Source organism: Hyla sarda, unplaced genomic scaffold (genome assembly GCF_029499605.1).
Source record: "Hyla sarda isolate aHylSar1 unplaced genomic scaffold, aHylSar1.hap1 scaffold_911, whole genome shotgun sequence".
In the NCBI taxonomy this organism is placed as follows: Eukaryota; Metazoa; Chordata; class Amphibia; order Anura; family Hylidae; genus Hyla; species Hyla sarda.
The window spans coordinates 225-21180 of NW_026610940.1; the positions used below are offsets into that span (position 1 = coordinate 225).

At 45.6% G+C, this 20956-nt stretch overlaps 1 protein-coding gene across 3 annotated transcripts in view; it reads right to left on the reverse strand.

Annotated features, from left to right (window-relative positions):
* Positions 1-756: 756 nt before the first annotated feature.
* The window catches only part of DNHD1 (dynein heavy chain domain 1), a gene marked incomplete at both ends in the record, with an annotated part of 136370 nt that continues 116170 nt past the window's right edge, over positions 757-20956 (reverse strand). The window contains 10 exon segments of one of the 3 annotated variants that reach the window (XM_056554825.1): positions 757-848; positions 927-1125; positions 1386-1448; positions 1662-1797; positions 1870-2754; positions 3144-3322; positions 3400-3588; positions 6395-6523; positions 6602-6998; positions 8792-9241. In XM_056554825.1, coding sequence (XP_056410800.1) covers positions 757-848; positions 927-1125; positions 1386-1448; positions 1662-1797; positions 1870-2754; positions 3144-3322; positions 3400-3588; positions 6395-6523; positions 6602-6998; positions 8792-9241 — 2719 coding nt within the window. 3 annotated transcript variants of the gene reach the window in all.

A 20956-nucleotide genomic window follows, 5' to 3' on the forward strand; every position in this document is an offset into this window, starting at 1 on the left:
GTGTCTACGGGGGAAGGGATGGTGAGACCGGCATGTCTACGGGGGGGGGGGGGAGGAGATGTGAGAGAGGCGGGTCTACGGGGGGGGAGGAGATGGTGAGAGCGGCGTGTCTACAGGGGGGAGGAGATGTGAGAGAGGCGGGTCTACGGGGGGAGGAGATGGTAAGATCGGCGTGTCTACAGGGGGGGAGATGTGAGAGAGTCGGGTCTACGGGGGGGAGATGTGAGAGAGTCGGGTCAACGGGGGGGAGGAGATGGTGAGAGCGGCGTGTCTACAGGGGGGGAGGAGATGTGAGAGAGTCGGGTCTATGGGGGGGAGGAGATGGTGAGAGCGGCGTGTCTACGGGGGGGGGAGGAGATGGTGAGAGCGGCGTGTCTATAGGGGGGAGGAGATGTGAGAGAGGTGGGTCTATGGGGGGGAGGAGATGGTGAGAGCGGCGTGTCTATAGGGGGGAGGAGATGTGAGAGAGGTGGGTCTATGGGGGGAAGGAGATGGTGAGAGCGGCGTGTCTATAGGGAGGAGGAGATGTGAGAGAGGTGGGTCTATGGGGGGTGGAGATGGTGAGAGTGGCATGCCTACAGGGGGGGAGGCGATGGTGAGAGAGCACGGTATATCTACGGGGGGGGGAGAAGATGTTGGGGGGGTGTCTATAGGAGATAGTATCCCATTGAGTATAGTGGACCCCATAGCCCTATGCTGTGCCCCATGCCCCCAAGGTCCGGACTCATCCTCAGTCAGGTTGCGCCCTGTAGTTACCTATGATGAAGGGCAGAGCCTCGTCCCAGTCCTGACACTGCGTTCTCACTGTCCTTGTCACATGCAGGGTGTCCCTCAGATCCTGGTTACTCCTGTAGAGAGGTAAGAGTCAGGGTCAGTGCGGCCATCCCCTCCCCATCCTCTCCTGGGGTGTGAGCAGGACCACTCACCAGCAGTATGTCCGCCGCTGGATGTAGGTGCCGTACTCCTGTCTGAGCAGCAGGATACTGTGGAGGATCAGTAACCTCAGGGTGAGGGGGTCCGGCTCCCCCACATCCTCCGCCACATCTAAACAACTCTGAAGAAGAACATCCCGGAGGGACAAGCGGACAGCACAGGGGGGCAAAAGGGAGCTATGGCGAAGGGAAACTGCAAGACAAACAGGACGAGAGGGACAATGAAGGGAGAAAAGGGGTACAGCGGTCATGGACAGAGGGGTACAGGGGAGGGGGATGGGGGGGGGGTGCAGGAAAGGGATGTAGAAAAAGGGGGGGACATGGGAAGGAGGGGGGGTGCACAGGTTATGCAGGTATATGGTTACCAGGCACAGAGTATGGATGGAGCAGGAGGGGGACGGAGGGGACACGGGGGGGGGGGGGGGTGCACAGGTTATGCAGGTATATGGTTACCAGGCACAGAGTATACGGCCTCCTCTGTTGCACCAACAAACAGTCTGGGGGGATTCCTCTCATCTGCTGGGAAAAGAGTAAATGACCCAAGATAAATACAACCAACCCCTCAGGTGTAAATACCTCCTGTATATGTGGCCCCTAGGGGGTGCTGTGACCATAGTAGGAGGGGGCCGTACAGTTTCATGGATAGCAATAATCTGGATCCTATGGAATCTGATCACCTGTCCCCGTGACCCCAGTGGGCCATGTATTCGGTGGTCTCAAAGCTCGTACCTTCTCCGGTCTCCACCAGATCCACCAACCCCGGGTGGCGGTCCAGCAGAAGCCATTGTCCCTCCTGCCGAGCTGTGAGCAGGGCGTCTGTGATGGAGCAGGGAGGAGGAGTCTCTCTCCAGGACAAAATCCTCACCTATAAGGGACAGATACATGAGAAGAGGTGGTGCACACCATGGCCGGGACATTTCCGGGATTCACCACCCACCTTCTTGCCCCTCTTCTTAGCCATGAGCCGGATGAAATCAATGGGAAGAAGTGGTGAATCTAGAGGAAGGACGAAGAGGAGCGGTGTCCGGGGATCGGCCCTGTCCACGATATCTGCCCCCTCCTCACCCTTGGCTTCTGGCCCCAGGATGCAGGAGGTGAGGTGAGATAGGACCAGGCCCAGGCATTCAGGCTTCAGGATCCGCCACAAAATGGCCACCTGGAAGAGTGTGAGGTGAGAGAAGGTGGAGCAGGGGACGGGCCCGATCACGGTGGAGCGGAGGCCGAAGTATTCCCGCCACTGCTGTGTCTTCGCGCTCAGGGAGGAGCGGATGCCCTGGAAGGAAGAGATCTTCTCCAGCCGTCCTAACTCTTCCCAGGCCTGAGTGTCCACCCACTGCGGCCTCTGGATACAGGAGGACGAGGCCTCCAGAAATGACTTCAGTCCCAGGAAGGAGAACCACTCCAGAGGAGACGGCGCCCCCACCGCCAGCAGCACGTGTAGGACATGTCTGTGCTCCTCAGCCATCATGGGAAGGACACGTGTGAGGATCCCATTGGTCAGGACCTTCTCCAGATCCTGTCTACTCTGTATCTGACTACGAAGAGCGCAGAGAGCCCAGCACAAGACCGAGGAAGCGGGAAAGTGATAGTGCGGGGATAACCGCGACACTTCCTGCAGCCTAGAATAAAGGTGAAAGCAGCCCCGCGACGCCGACATGTAAGGGGTGATGTCTTCTTGTATCCGTTGTTGTAAAGCTTCTACATCCAGCAGGGATGACCTCAGGGAGGCCTGGGCCTCCTCACAAGAGGTCACCTCCTGCAGGAAATCTTGATCCTCAACCAGAGGGCTCGATCCTGACGAGACGTAATCCAGTAACCGGTCCTATCATGGAGGAAGAAGATACAACTTAGCTACAGTAAACACCAGTACTCTACTAACATCCAGGCCTCTACTGACGACCCTCCAGCCCTCTACACCACTACTGACGACCATCCAGACCTTTACGGACAACCCTCCAGACCACTACTGACGACCATCCAGACCTTTACACCACTACTGACGACCCTCCAGACCTCTACACCACTACTGACAACCATCCAGACCACTACTGACCTCTACTGACCCAAGAGTCTAAAGCTGGAAGATGTCACCAGAATTCATCTAATGTCTAACAGTCTGCTGCAACCATAGAGCATGAAAAGCCTATAATCCCTCTTCTACCCCCTGGATGGCAACCATGAAGTCTGAAGCCCCTGTGGATGACCTCTCACCTGAGTGCCCCATAGCTCCTTCTTCAGTTCCACAGCATTCCAGCTCAGACTCCATCTCTCTTCTTGTAGCCGTGAATCCTTAAGCAACACAACCTCCTGCAGCAGCTCCTCCTCCAGCCCCGAGGAGCCGAGGCTCAGGTCCACCACGGTGACATCTTTTAGGAAGGACGCCCCCACCTCTGTAATGATGAGGGGATCATCTCAGGTTGAACACAACATAAAGTCAGTGGTGCCTCCATGCAGATAAGACCCTTACCCTTCACAAAGCTGCTGAGAGGGAGGCTGGTGCTTAGGAACAGATGGAAGGGGGTCCGTACAGAGCAAGATGGGGGGTCCTGGCTCCTGGAGGATGATACTGGATGAAGCGGACTTCCTTGTTGTAGGGAACGTACGGTCTCCAGGCATGATGGCTTCTTCTCTACGTTTGTAATGAGAACACACAGGCCTGCAAATGTGGAGAGAAGTGCAGAATATGAGTGAAGGGAGGTGAAAAACATTCTAACATCTGAAGGACCTCGGCAATGGCCACGTTAGGCTCTCACAGTATAACAGGAGGCTCCTGAAAAAGGGAGGAGCTCTGTAGAAGGTGCCCCAAACACAGACTAGGATATGGGGCCTGGATTAGTTGAGGGGTCTGGTCTGAGGTTTCTATAAATGTATGGGTCTTTTCTGGGGTCTGTAATACATTAGGGGTCTCTTGTGCAGTCTGTATTAGTTTAGGGGGTCTGGTCTGGGGTCTGTATTAGTTTAGGGGGTCTGGTCTGGGGTCTGTATTAGTTTAGGGGGTCTGGTCTGGGGTCTGTATTAGTTTAGGGGGTCTGGTCTGGGGTCTGTATTAGTTTAGGGGGTCAGGTCTGGGGTCTGTATTAGTTTAGGGGATCTGGTCTGGGGGTCTGTATGTGTTTAGGGGGTCTGGTCTGGAGTCTGTATTAGTTTAGGGGTCCGGTATGGGGTCTGTATTAGTTTAGGGGGTCTGGTCTGGGGTCTGTATTAGTTTAGGGAGTTAGACCAGACCCCCTAAACTAATACAGACCCAAGGTCAAACTCCCTAAACTAATACAGACCCCAAACCAGACCCCCTAAACTAATACAGACCCCAGACCGGACCCCTAAACTAATACAGACCCCAGACCGGACCACTAAACTAATACAGACCCCAGGCCGGACCACTAAACTAATACAGACCCCAGGCCGGACCACTAAACTAATACAGACCCCAGACCGGACCACTAAACTAATACAGACCCTAGACCGGACCACTAAACTAATACAGGCCCCAGACCAGACCCCTAAACTAATACAGACCCCAGACCGGACCACTAAACTAATACAGGCCCAAGGTCAAACTCCCTAAACTAATACAGACCCCAGACCAGATCCCCTAAACTGATAAAGGCGACCAGACCCCCTAAACTGATACAGACCCACAGACCAGACCCCTTAACTAATACAGACCCCAGACCGGACCACTAAACTAATACAGACCCCAGGCCGGACCACTAAACTAATACAGACCCCAGGCCGGACCACTAAACTAATACAGACCCCAGGCCGGACCACTAAACTAATACAGACCCCAGACCACTAAACTAATACAGACCCCAGACCGGACCACTAAACTAATACAGACCTCAGACCAGACCCCCTAAACTTATACAGACCCAAGGTCAGAGGTAGTAGTTTAGTGGTCCGGTCTGGGGTCTGTATTAGTTTAGGGGGTCTGGTCTGAGGTCTGTATTAGTTTAGTGGTCCGGTTTTGGGGTCTGTATTAGTTTAGTGGTCCAGTCTGGGGTCTGTATTAGTTTAGGGGTCTGGTCTGTGGGTCTGTATGTGTTTAGGGGGTCTGGTCGCCTGTATTAGTTTAGGGGATCTGGTCTGAGGGTCTGTATGTGTTTAGGGGGTCTGGTCGCCTGTATCAGTTTAGGGGATCTGGTCTGGAGTCTGTATTAGTTTAGGGAGTTTGACCTTGGGTCTGTATTAGTTTAGTGGTCCGGTCTGGGGTCTGTATTAGTTTAGTGGTCCAGTCTGGGGTCTGTATTAGTTTAGTGGTCCGGTCTGGGGTCTGTATTAGTTTAGTGGTCCGGTCTGGGGTCTGTATTAGTTTAGGGGATCTGGTCTGGGGGTCTGTATGTGTTTAGGGGGTCTGGTCTGGAGTCTGTATTAGTTTAGGGGATCTGGTCTGGAGTCTGTATTAGTTTAGGGAGTTTGACCTTGGGTCTGTATTAGTTTAGTGGTCCGGTCTGGGGTCTGTATTAGTTTAGTGGTCCGGTCTGGGATCTGTATTAGTTTAGTGGTCCGGTCTGGGGTCTGTATTAGTTTAGTGGTCCGGTCTGGGGTCTGTATTAGTTTAGTGGTCCGGTCTGGGATCTGTATTAGTTTAGTGGTCCGGTCTGGGGTCTGTATTAGTTTAGTGGTCCGGTCTGGGGTCTGTATTAGTTTAGTGGTCCGGTCTGGGATCTGTATTAGTTTAGTGGTCCGGTCTGGGGTCTGTATTAGTTTAGTGGTCCGGTCTGGGGTCTGTATTAGTTTAGTGGTCCGGTCTGGGATCTGTATTAGTTTAGTGGTCCGGTCTGGGGTCTGTATTAGTTTAGTGGTCCGGTCTGGGGTCTGTATTAGTTTAGTGGTCCAGTCTGGGGTCTGTATTAGTTTAGGGGTCTGGTCTGTGGGTCTGTATGTGTTTAGGGGGTCTGGTCTGGAGTCTGTATTAGTTTAGGGGTCTGGTCTGGGGTCTGTATTAGTTTAGGGGGTCTGGTCACCTGTATTAGTTTAGGGGGTCTGGTCTGGGGATCTGTATGTGTTTAGGGGGTCTGGTCACCTGTATTAGTTTAGGGGGTCTGGTCTGGGGATCTGTATGTGTTTAGGGGGTCTGGTCACCTGTATTAGTTTAGGGGGTCTGGTCTGGGGATCTGTATGTGTTTAGGGGGTCTGGTCACCTGTATTAGTTTAGGGGATCTGGTCTGGGGATCTGTATGTGTTTAGGGGGTCTGGTCTATTTGCAGGGAATATAGTAACAAAGTCTGTGAGTCACATCAAACTCCTTATTCAAAGAATCTCCCTGATGTCATGTGACTGATGGTCCTGATCCATCTGAGTGTTCGACCACCATTTTGCCGTTGGAGAAACATATCGCCGCCTTCTGTTCAGATGGTTAGAACATGGAGAAGTTAAGCTGATTTCAGGGTCCTTGAGGTTGGATTTCCTCCAGTCACTGATGTCTCTTGATGTCCTCTCCTGCCCCCCAGGAGTCTCACCTTGTCCTGCAGCAGATGACAGTCTTTGGGTGATCTCCACTTCGGACCCGTCAATCACACAGAGTTTTGGGGTCCCCTCTCGTGGACTCTGTCTGTGATTGTCTCCATGGTGTTGAGGCGAGTCTTTACCTGCATCACAGAAATGAAAGAAGTAACTTCTCTGATCACGGACACGGAGGACACGTACAAGACACACAGAGTGCTGACCATGCATGAGGACCGGCAGCCACCTCTCCACCCTGACATCGGGGTCCAGGATCAAGGTTGGTCTGATCTCTGAATAGAAGCCGCTGGCTCGGAGGAGACTGGCTCGTGTTAGAGTCTCTGTGTTCACGGGGAGCCTTTCTTTGAGCCACGCCATCCTCTCTGCGGGGGAGCTGAGGAGCTCCAGTAAGTGACCCAGAACACTCCGGTCTTGGTCTGCACCACCTAACGCTTCTCTTACATCACCTGGATCTATAGGCACCTCACGGCCATGGCAGACGGACCACCACTTAGTCAGCAAGGTTGTACAACGAGGCCAAGGTATAGCACCAAGGTAGGTGATAGAGGCGGAAACCAGCATGGCGTCTGTCTGTAGAGACTGGAGACATCCCTGCAGGGTCTGGAAGACAATTGGAGCCCAAATCAAAAAGAAGCCTATGTAGAGAGAAGTACTTATACCACCGCCACGTCTGTAATCAATCCATCATATAACACAGTCACATCTACAATCATCCATACAATCTATTCATAATACACCACCGCCAAATCTACAATCTATCCATAACATAACCCCAATCATCCAATATACACCATCACCACGTCTACAATCAATCCTATAACACTGCCACGTCTACAATATATTCATAAAACACACCACCAAATCTACAATCAATACATCATATAACACCGCCACATCTACAATCATCCAATATATACCGCTGCCACATCTACAATCTATCCATCATATACCACTGCCACATCTACAATTATATAATGCTGCCACATCTACAATCATCCATTATATACCACTGCCACATCTACAATTATATAATGCTGCCACATCTACAATCATCCATCATATACCACTGCCACATCTACAATTATATAATGCTGCCACATCTACAATTATCCATTATATACCACAGCCACATCTACAATCTATCCATCATATAATCCTGCCACGTCTACAATCATCCATTATATACTCCTGCCACGTCTACAGTATATTCATATTACACCATTACCATGTCTACAATAACCCATCATACAACAACACCAAATCTACAATCAATCCTATAACACTGCCACGTTTACAATATATTTATAAAACACACCACCAAATCTACAATCAATCCCTCATATAACACCGCCACATCTACAATCATCCAATATATACCACTGCCACATCTACAATCATATACCACTGCCCCTTCTACAATCTATCCATCATATACTACTGCCATGTCTACAATCCATCCATCATATACCATTTCCATGTCTATAATCTATCCATCATATACCACTGTCACATCTACAATCATAACACTGCCATGTCTACAATCATACCACTGTCTACAATCTATCCATCATATACTACTTTCACATCTACAATCGTTCCATCATATACCACTGTCATGTGTACAATCTATCCATCATATACCACTCCCATGTCTACAATCTATCCATCATATACCACTTCCAAGTCTACAATCATCCCTTATAAACCACTACCACATCTACAACATCTATGCCACCACAGCCCATACAGATAGTATTGTGGGCATAGGCCATCACAGTTGGCAGAATTCTGCGTGGCCTTCACAGTTCTCCATAGGAGAATCATATAACATCGCCAAATATCCTACTGCCATGTCTACAATCTATCCATCATGTACCACTTCCACAATCCATCCATAATATACCACTGCCACGTCTATAATCTATCCATCATATACTACTGCCCCATCTACAATCTATCCATCATATAACACTGCCACGTCTACAATAATCCATTATATTCTCCTGCTATGTCTACAATATATTCATATTACACCATGATATGAATATATTCATAATATATTATGAATATATCATCCATCATATACCATCACCAAATCTACAATCAATGATATACCACTGCCACGTCTACAATCTATCCATCATATACCACTGCCACGTCTACAATCATCCATTATAGACCATCTCCACGCCCACAGTTAACACATCATATGCCACCACAGCCCATACAGATAGGATTGTGTTCATAGCCCATCACAGCTGGCAGAATTCTGCGTGGCCTTCACAGTTCTCCATAGGACTGACACACACTCTGGGTTGATCCACGACAGTAGTGTTCTGGGGTTTCTCTGCGTTCTACAGCTGACTCTCTCATATTCTGTACAATGGACAGACCTGCTGCCCTCCAGTTACCCCCAGAGCTGCCCTCCATGTAGTCAGATGGGGTTGTGCTCTGCGTTCGTATTCTTGTGCCGCAGCGTGCTTGCTCCTCAGCTCATGCAGATGGTTCTGTACATTTTGCTCAGTTTCTTGGGCTTCCTGCAGATTCTGTGAGGTTTGGGCTTTGAGAGCCCTCAGCTCGGCCTCCCTCAGCCTCTGTCCTGCCATCCTCTTTGCGATCTGTAGGTCTTCTGCTTCCACCTCATAAAGTAGCGCTTTCCCCTTCTCCAGAGTACGGAGTATGCTGCAGTACCTCTGAAGACCCAAGAGCCACTGACAGAGGGACACGGCTGCCATGCTCACCGGCCTCACAAGGTGGACACTGAACTCAGGTCTGTGCACTGCTCTGGTCAGGGAGGCAAATACACTGTCAGACATCTTGTGCCCATCATAGAACTGCAAGTCCTGCGAAAAGAGAAGAGTCCATCAGATGCTACACCCCCCCCAAAACATTAGATTGTTCTGTATATAAGAATCCTACAGTCACATCCTACACCTGATAGATCAGACGGTTCTGTATATAGTACAGACCTACAGTCACATTCTCCACCTGATAGATCAGACTGTTCTGTATATAGTACAGACCTACAGTCACATCCTACACCTGATAGATCAGACTGAACTGTATATAGTACAGACCTACAGTCACATCCTACACCTGATAGATCAGACTGTTCTGTATATAGTACAGACCTACAGTCATATCCTACACCTCCTGATAGATCAGACTGTTCTGTATACAGTACAGACCTACAGTCACATCCTACACCTCCTGATAGATCAGACTGTTCTGTATATAGTACAGACCTACAGTCACATCCTACACCTGAAAGATCAGACTGTACTGTATATAGTACAGACCTACAGTCACATCCTACACCTCCTGATAGATTAGACTGTTCTGTATATAGTACCGACCTACAGTCACATCCTACACCTCCTGATAGATCAGACTGTTCTGTATATAGTACAGACCTACAGTCACATCCTACACCTGATAGATCAGACTGTTCTGTATATAGTACAGACCTACAGTCACATCCTACACCTGATAGATCAGACTGAACTGTATATAGTACAGACCTACAGTCATATCCTACACCTGATAGATCAGACTGTTCTGTATATAGTACAGACCTACAGTCATATCCTACACCTCCTGATAGATCAGACTGTTCTGTATACAGTACAGACCTACAGTCACATCCTACACCTCCTGATAGATCAGACTGTTCTGTATATAGTACAGACCTACAGTCACATCCTACACCTGAAAGATCAGACTGTACTGTATATAGTACAGACCTACAGTCACATCCTACACCTCCTGATAGATTAGACTGTTCTGTATATAGTACCGACCTACAGTCACATCCTACACCTCCTGATAGATCAGACTGTTCTATATATAGTACAGACCTACAGTCACATCCTACACCTGATAGATCAGACTGTTCTGTATATAGTACAGACCTACAGTCACATCCTACACCTGATAGATCAGACTGTTCTGTATATAGTACAGACCTATAGTCACATCCTACACCTCCTGATAGATCAGACTGTACTGTATATAGTACAGACCTACAGTCACATCCTACACCTGATAGATCAGACTGTTCTGTATATAGTACAGACCTACAGTCACATTCTACACCTCCTGATAGATCAGACTGTTCTATATATAGTACAGACCTACAGTCACATCCTACACCTGATAGATCAGACTGTTCTATATATAGTACAGACCTACAGTCACATCCTACACCTGATAGATCAGACTGTTCTGTATATAGTACAGACCTATAGTCACATCCTACACCTCCTGATAGATCAGACTGTTCTGTATATAGTACAGACCTACAGTCACATCCTACACCTCCTGATAGATCAGACTGTTCTGTATATAGTACAGACCTACAGTCACATCCTACACCCGATAGATCAGACTGTTCTGTATATAGTACAGACCTACAGTCACATCCTACACCTGATAGATCAGACTTTTCTGTATATAGTACAGACCTACAGTCACATCCTACACCTGAGAGATCACACTGTTCTGTATATAGTACAGACCTACAGTCACATCCTACACCTGATAGATCAGACTGTTCTGTATATAGTACAGACCTACAGTCACATCCTACACCTCCTGATAGATCAGACTGTTCTGTATATAGTACAGACCTACAGTCACATTCTCCTCCTGATAGATCAGACTGTTCTGTATATAGTACAGACCTACAGTCACATCCTACACCTGATAGATCAGATTGTTCTGTATATAGTACAGACCTACAGTCACATCCTACACCTGATAGATCATACTGTTCTGTATATAGTACAGACCTACAGTCACATCCTACACCTGATAGATCAGATTGTTCTGTATATAGTACAGACCTACAGTCACATCCTACACCTCCTGATAGATCAGACTGTTCTGTATATAGTACAGACCTACAGTCACATCCTACACCTGATAGATCAGACTGTTGTGTATATAGTACAGACCTACAGTCACATCCTACACCTGATAGATCAGACTGTTCTGTATATAGTACAGACCTACAGTCACATCCTACACCTGATAGATTAGACTGTTGTGTATATAGTACAGACCTACAGTCACATCCTACACCTAATAGATCAGATTGTTCTGTATATAGTACAGACCTACAGTCACATCCTACACCTGATAGATCAGACTGTTCTGTATATAGTACAGACCTACAGTCACATCCTACACCAGATAGATCAGACTGTTCTGTATTTAGTACAGACCTACAGTCACATCCTACACCTCCTGATAGATCAGACTGTTCTGTATATAGTATTGACCTACAGTCACATCCTACACCTGATAGATCAGACTGTTCTGTATATAGTACAGACCTACAGTCACATCCTACACCTCCTGATAGATCAGACTGTTCTGTATATAGTACAGACCTACAGTCACATCCTACACCTGATAGATCAGACTGTTCTGTATATAGTACAGACCTACAGTCACATCCTACAACTGATAGATCAGACTTTTCTGTATATAGTACAGACCTACAGTCACATCCTACACCTAATAGATCAGACTGTTCTGTATATAGTACAGACCTACAGTCACATCCTACACCCCCTCATAGATCAGACTGTACTGTATATAGTACAGACCTACAGTCACATCCTACACCTCCTGATAGATCAGACTGTACTGTATATAGTACAGACCTACAGTCACATCCTACACCTGATAGATCAGACTGTTCTGTATATAGTACAGACCTACAGTCACATCCTACACCTGATAGATCAGACTGTTCTGTATATAGTACAGACCTACAGTCACATCCTACACCTCCTGATAGATCAGACTGTTCTGTATATAGTACAGACCTACAGTCCCATCCTACACCTGATAGATCAGACTGTTGTGTATATAGTACAGACCTACAGTCACATCCTACACCTCCTGATAGATCAGACTGTTCTGTATATAGTACAGACCTACAGTCACATCCTACACCTCCTGATAGATCAGACTGTTCTGTATATAGTACAGACCTACAGTCACATCCTACACCTAATAGATCAGACTGTTCTGTATATAGTACAGACCTACAGTCACATCCTACACCTGATAGATCAGACTGTTCTGTATATAGTACAGACCTACAGTCACATCCTACACCTGATAGATCAGACTGAACTGTATATAGTACAGACCTACAGTCATATCCTACACCTGATAGATCAGACTGTTCTGTATATAGTACAGACCTACAGTCATATCCTACACCTCCTGATAGATCAGACTGTTCTGTATACAGTACAGACCTACAGTCACATCCTACACCTCCTGATAGATCAGACTGTTCTGTATATAGTACAGACCTACAGTCACATCCTACACCTGAAAGATCAGACTGTACTGTATATAGTACAGACCTACAGTCACATCCTACACCTCCTGATAGATTAGACTGTTCTGTATATAGTACCGACCTACAGTCACATCCTACACCTCCTGATAGATCAGACTGTTCTATATATAGTACAGACCTACAGTCACATCCTACACCTGATAGATCAGACTGTTCTGTATATAGTACAGACCTACAGTCACATCCTACACCTGATAGATCAGACTGTTCTGTATATAGTACAGACCTATAGTCACATCCTACACCTCCTGATAGATCAGACTGTACTGTATATAGTACAGACCTACAGTCACATCCTACACCTGATAGATCAGACTGTTCTGTATATAGTACAGACCTACAGTCACATTCTACACCTCCTGATAGATCAGACTGTTCTATATATAGTACAGACCTACAGTCACATCCTACACCTGATAGATCAGACTGTTCTATATATAGTACAGACCTACAGTCACATCCTACACCTGATAGATCAGACTGTTCTGTATATAGTACAGACCTATAGTCACATCCTACACCTCCTGATAGATCAGACTGTTCTGTATATAGTACAGACCTACAGTCACATCCTACACCTCCTGATAGATCAGACTGTTCTGTATATAGTACAGACCTACAGTCACATCCTACACCCGATAGATCAGACTGTTCTGTATATAGTACAGACCTACAGTCACATCCTACACCTGATAGATCAGACTTTTCTGTATATAGTACAGACCTACAGTCACATCCTACACCTGAGAGATCACACTGTTCTGTATATAGTACAGACCTACAGTCACATCCTACACCTGATAGATCAGACTTTTCTGTATATAGTACAGACCTACAGTCACAGCCTACACCTGAGAGATCACACTGTTCTGTATATAGTACAGACCTACAGTCACATCCTACACCTGATAGATCAGACTGTTCTGTATATAGTACAGACCTACAGTCACATCCTACACCTGATAGATCAGATTGTTCTGTATATAGTACAGACCTACAGTCACATCCTACACCTGATAGATCATACTGTTCTGTATATAGTACAGACCTACAGTCACATCCTACACCTGATAGATCAGATTGTTCTGTATATAGTACAGACCTACAGTCACATCCTACACCTCCTGATAGATCAGACTGTTCTGTATATAGTACAGACCTACAGTCACATCCTACACCTGATAGATCAGACTGTTGTGTATATAGTACAGACCTACAGTCACATCCTACACCTGATAGATCAGACTGTTCTGTATATAGTACAGACCTACAGTCACATCCTACACCTGATAGATTAGACTGTTGTGTATATAGTACAGACCTACAGTCACATCCTACACCTAATAGATCAGATTGTTCTGTATATAGTACAGACCTACAGTCACATCCTACACCTGATAGATCAGACTGTTCTGTATATAGTACAGACCTACAGTCACATCCTACACCTGATAGATCAGACTGTTCTGTATTTAGTACAGACCTACAGTCACATCCTACACCTCCTGATAGATCAGACTGTTCTGTATATAGTATTGACCTACAGTCACATCCTACACCTGATAGATCAGACTGTTCTGTATATAGTACAGACCTACAGTCACATCCTACACCTCCTGATAGATCAGACTGTTCTGTATATAGTACAGACCTACAGTCACATCCTACACCTGATAGATCAGACTGTTCTGTATATAGTACAGACCTACAGTCACATCCTACAACTGATAGATCAGACTTTTCTGTATATAGTACAGACCTACAGTCACATCCTACACCTAATAGATCAGACTGTTCTGTATATAGTACAGACCTACAGTCACATCCTACACCCCCTCATAGATCAGACTGTACTGTATATAGTACAGACCTACAGTCACATCCTACACCTCCTGATAGATCAGACTGTACTGTATATAGTACAGACCTACAGTCACATCCTACACCTGATAGATCAGACTGTTCTGTATATAGTACAGACCTACAGTCACATCCTACACCTGATAGATCAGACTGTTCTGTATATAGTACAGACCTACAGTCACATCCTACACCTCCTGATAGATCAGACTGTTCTGTATATAGTACAGACCTACAGTCCCATCCTACACCTGATAGATCAGACTGTTGTGTATATAGTACAGACCTACAGTCACATCCTACACCTCCTGATAGATCAGACTGTTCTGTATATAGTACAGACCTACAGTCACATCCTACACCTCCTGATAGATCAGACTGTTCTGTATATAGTACAGACCTACAGTCACATCCTACACCCCCTGATAGATCAGACTGTTCTGTATATAGTACAGACCTACAGTCACATCCTACACCTGATAGATCAGACTGTTCTGTATAAAGTACAGACCTACAGTCACATCCTACACCTGATAGATCAGACTGTTCTGTATATAGTACAGACCTACAGTCACATCCTACACCCCCTGATAGATCACACTATTCTGTATATAGTACAGACCTACAGTCACATCCTACACCCCCTCAGAGATCAGACTGTACTGTATATAGTACAGACCTACAGTCACATCCTACACCTGATAGATCAGACTGTTCTGTATATAGTACAGACCTACAGTCACATCCTACACCTCCTGATAGATCAAACTGTTCTGTATATAGTACAGACCTAGTCACATCCTACACCTCCTGATAGATCAGACTGTACTGTATATAGTACAGACCTACAGTCACATCCTACACCTGATAGATCAGACTGTTCTGTATATAGTACAGACCTACAGTCACATCCTACACCCCCTGATAGATCAGACTGTTCTGTATATAGTACAGACCTACAGTCACATCCTACACCTGATAGATCAGACTGTACTGTATATAGTACAGACCTACAGTCACATCCTACACCTGATAGATCAGACTGTTCTGTATATAGTACAGACCTACAGTCACATCCTACACCTCCTGATAGATCAGACTGTTCTGTATATAGTACAGACCTACAGTCCCATCCTACACCTGATAGATCAGACTGTTGTGTATATAGTAAAGACCTACAGTCACATCCTACACCTGATAGATCAGACTGTTCTGTATATAGTACAGACCTACAGTCACATCCTACACCTCCTGATAGATCAGACTGTTGTGTATATAGTACAGACCTACAGTCACATCCTACACCTAATAGATCAGACTGTTCTGTATATAGTACAGACCTACAGTCACATCCTACACCCACTGATAGATCAGACTGTTCTGTATATAGTACAGACCTACAGTCACATCCTACACCTCCTGATAGATCAGACTGTTCTGTATATAGTACAGACCTACAGTCACATCCTACACCTCCTGATAGATCAGACTGTTCTGTATATAGTACAGACCTATAGTCACATCCTACACCTCCTGATAGATCAGACTGTTCTGTATATAGTACAGACCTACAGTCACATCCTACACCTCCTGATAGATCAGAATGTTCTGTATATAGTACAGACCTACAGTCACATCCTACACCTGATAGATCAGACTGTTCTGTATATAGTACAGACCTACAGTCACATCCTACACCTCCTGATAGATCAGACTGTTCTGTATATATTACAGACCTACATTCACATCCTACACCTGATAGATCAGACTGTTCTGTATATAGTACAGACCTACAGTCACATCCTACACCTGATAGATCAGACTGTTCTGTATATAGTACAGACCTACAGTCACATCCTACACCTGATAGATCAGACTGTTCTGTATATAGTACAGACCTACAGTCACATCCTACACCTGATAGATCAGACTGTTCTGTATATAGTACAGACCTACAGTCACATCCTACACCTGATAGATCAGACTGTTCTGTATATAGTACAGACCTACAGTCACATCCTACACCTCCTGATAGATCAGAATGTTCTGTATATAGTACAGACCTACAGTCACATCCTACACCTCCTGATAGATCAGACTGTTCTGTATATAGTACAGACCTACAGTCACATCCTACACCCCCTGATAGATCAGACTGTTCTGTATATAGTACAGACCTACAGTCACATCCTACACCTCCTGATAGATCAGACTGTTCTGTATATAGTACAGACCTACAGTAACATCCTACACCTCCTGATAGATCAGACTGTTCTGTATATAGTACAGACCTACAGTCACATCCTACACCTCCTGATAGATAAGACTGTTCTGTATATAGTACAGGCCTACAGTCACATCCTACACCTGATAGATCAGACTGTTCTGTATATAGTACAGACCTACAGTCACATCCTACACCTCCTGATAGATCAGACTGTACTGTATATAGTACAGGCCTACAGTCACATCCTACACCTGATAGATCAGACTGTTCTGTATATAGTACAGACCTACAGTCACATCCTACACCTCCTGATAGATAAGACTGTTCTGTATATAGTACAGACCTACAGTCACATCCTACACCTCCTGATAGATCAGACTGTTCTGTATATAGTACAGACCTACAGTCACATCCTACACCTGATAGATCAGACTGTTCTGTATATAGTACAGACCTACAGTCACATCCTACACCCCCTCATAGATCAGACTGTACTGTATATAGTACAGACCTACAGTCACATCCTACACCTGATAGATCAGACTGTTCTGTATATAGTACAGACCTACAGTCACATCCTACACCTCCTGATAGATCAGACTGTTCTGTATATAGTACAGACCTATAGTCACATCCTACACCTCCTGATAGATCAGACTGTTCTGTATATAGTACAGACCTACAGTCACATCCTACACCTCCTGATAGATCAGACTGTTCTGTATATAGTACAGAACTATAGTCACATCCTACACCTCCTGATAGATCAGACTGTTCTGTATATAGTACAGACCTACAGTCACATCCTACACCTCCTGATAGATCAGACTGTTCTGTATACAGTACAGACCTACAGTCACATCCTACACCTGATAGATCAGACTGTTCTGTATATAGTACAGACCTACAGTCACATCCTACACCTCCTGATAGATCAGACTGTTCTGTATATAGTACAGAACTATAGTCACATCCTACACCTCCTGATAGATCAGACTGTTCTGTATATAGTACAGACCTACAGTCACATCCTACACCTGATAGATCAGACTGTTCTGTATATAGTACAGACCTACAGTCACATCCTACACCTCCTGATAGATCAGACTGTTCTGTATATAGTACAGACCTACAGTCACATCCTACACCTGATAGATCAGACTGTTCTGTATATAGTACAGACCTACAGTCACATCCTACACCTGATAGATCAGACTGTTCTGTATATAGTACAGACCTAGTCACATCCTACACCTGATAGATCAGACTGTTCTGTATATAGTACAGACCTACAGTCACATCCTACACCTGATAGATCAGACTGTTCTGTATATAGTACAGACCTACAGTCACATCCTACACCTCCTGATAGATAAGACTGTTCTGTATATAGTACAGACCTACAGTCACATCCTACACCTCCTGATAGATCAGACTGTTCTGTATATAGTACAGACCTACAGTCACATCCTACACCTCCTGATAGATAAGACTGTTCTGTATATACCAAAGGAATGAAGAGAGTCCAGCTCATCTCCCGTGTCGTGCTATGCACGGACCGGTGCCCGGCCAGGCGCCCCGGATACTAGAAATGAAGAAGGAGTCCAGCACTGCAGTGAAGGCAGCTTTATTATGTGAGGAGCAAGCATTAAAAGCACACTAGTCAGACATGTTTCAAGCGCGAACGCTCTTCCTCGGTGACATCAGTGTGAGCACAGGTGAGCCATTATATACCCAATTCAAAGGGTGGGGCAAGGTGAAACAACGCCCATGTACCTGACATCACACTGATAGACAGGGATCGAGGTATACAGGTAAAATGCACATGCAGGATACAAAATACAAAAGAAGTATATATATAAAAGTGTATCAAAATACATAAATAAAATGTATAATACCACATACCAAAAAGGCTAAAAACTAACAAAGGGTAACAGGACTAACAGGACAAAATATGGGAAATTAATAATGAAACAACAGTTCCCGTCGGATATTTAACCCTGTGGGACTGCGTGTTCCTAAAGTGAACTGCCAGAAAGCTTCTCTGTCAGCTAATTTTTTCCTGATACATCCTCCTCTAATGTTAGATTTAACAATTGACATAGTTGATTCTCATTCCCATATGCATGCTAATAATGAATTTCAGGGACAATCATTTCCTGACCAGATTACTTTGAGTCAACTCACTGAGCTGAATGCTCATAATGTTGAGGTTGTATCCAAAAATTTCATGCATGTCAACAAAAATCCCTCATTTTACCCCCTGTCCTCCCGCACTGACGGTATGGATCTGTTCCAGGCCGCGGTAGAGGAGGATCTCATCTCCCTTGGTAACACCGCTTCTGCCACTCCCCCCAGGTCAGACAACCTTACTCGTAAGGAGCGTACCGCTCTACAAGAATTAACCACTTATGATGATATTATCATCAGGATGTCTGACAAAGGGGGTTTGGTAACGGTTATGAATAAGGATATGTATGTTGAGGGAATCAATACCCTGTTGCGGGATCACACCACATACCAAAAACTTACTGCTGATCCCACCATGAAATTTCAACTTGAGCTATCCAAATTACTAGATGAAGGTGTTGCACTGGGGGTCATCACTGGGAGGGATAGAGATTATCTCTTTGTGAACGAACCAGTCATTCCGGTTATGTATGCCCTGCCCAAAACCCATAAAGGGACGATCCCTCCACCCATGAGGCCCATTGTTTCCAGCAGTGGGTCCTTGTTGGAGCGACTGTCCAATTGGGTTGATTTACTACTGCAACCTCTGGTACAACGTGTTCCGGGATATCTCAGGGATTCTAGGGACGTTTTGAGGGCCATGGAAAATGTACAGTGGACATCAGGCGCATATTGGCTCTCCTGTGATGTAGTGTCTCTGTACACTAATATACCTTGGGTAGTTGCCATGACTGCTCTTGAATTCCACCTTAATATCCACAGCCAATATTCTTCAGATCTTAAAGAATTTATCAAAATGGTCATCTGGTTCCTCATGTCCCGCAACTATTTCATATTTGATAGAACATTCTACGTACAGACTAGTGGTGTTTCCATGGGAGCCAAACACTCACCATCCCTGGCCAATTTGACTATGTCCTTTTGGGAGTCTAATTACATCTTCACTACTGATAATCCATTTGCCAACAGCATACAGTGGTACGGTCGCTTCATTGACGACCTCCTCCTCATTTGGAAGGGGGACGCCGCGACCGTACCACTGTTTGCTGCATATCTGAATGATAATCCATATAATCTTAAATTTACATACCAGTTTGATTCACAGACCATGGCATTTTTGGATTTAACCTTCACCACCAACTCATCAAGTCAAATTTCCACCTCAACTCACCGCAAGCTCATCTCCGGTAACACTGTCCTCAGAGCTGACAGCAATCATCCATTACACACCACCAGATCCATACCAGTAGGGGAGTTCACTAGACTCAAGAGAAATTGCTCCGATATGACCACATACAAATCTCAGGCCGAGGATTTAAAGAATAGGTTGTCTAATAGGGGTTATTCCCATCATACCTTAAATAGGGCTGAAGGTATTGTAGCCAACAAGGATAGAAGTGCTCTTGTTAATCCACAACACGCACCAACAAAACAAAGTAAAAAACCCATTGTGGCACTCACTCATTCACCCTACTTCAATAACATCAAACAAATTATTAATAGACACCTTCACTTCCTCAGGAGGGATGAAACGCTATCATCCCTTCTGAGTGAGGGATGCCAAGTAGTGTCCAAAAGAGCCCCCACACTTGGTGATCAGCTATCGCCAAGTGTGGTGGTGAGTGAAAGATCCAGTCACTCACACTGGTTAGCCCAAAAGGGTTTTTTCAAGTGCGGACAGAGAATATGCCGCACTTGTAATTATGCAAAACCCAGAAAAACTTTCACCTCTGCCGATGGCACCAGGACTTTTTCCATGAAGTCATATATTAATTGTAATTATACCAATGTGGTGTACATCATAGAATGCTCACTCTGTCAACTTAAGTATGTGGGTTACACAACCAGAAAGTTAAAAACCAGAGCGTTAGAGCATTTGAATGACAGTACCACTACATC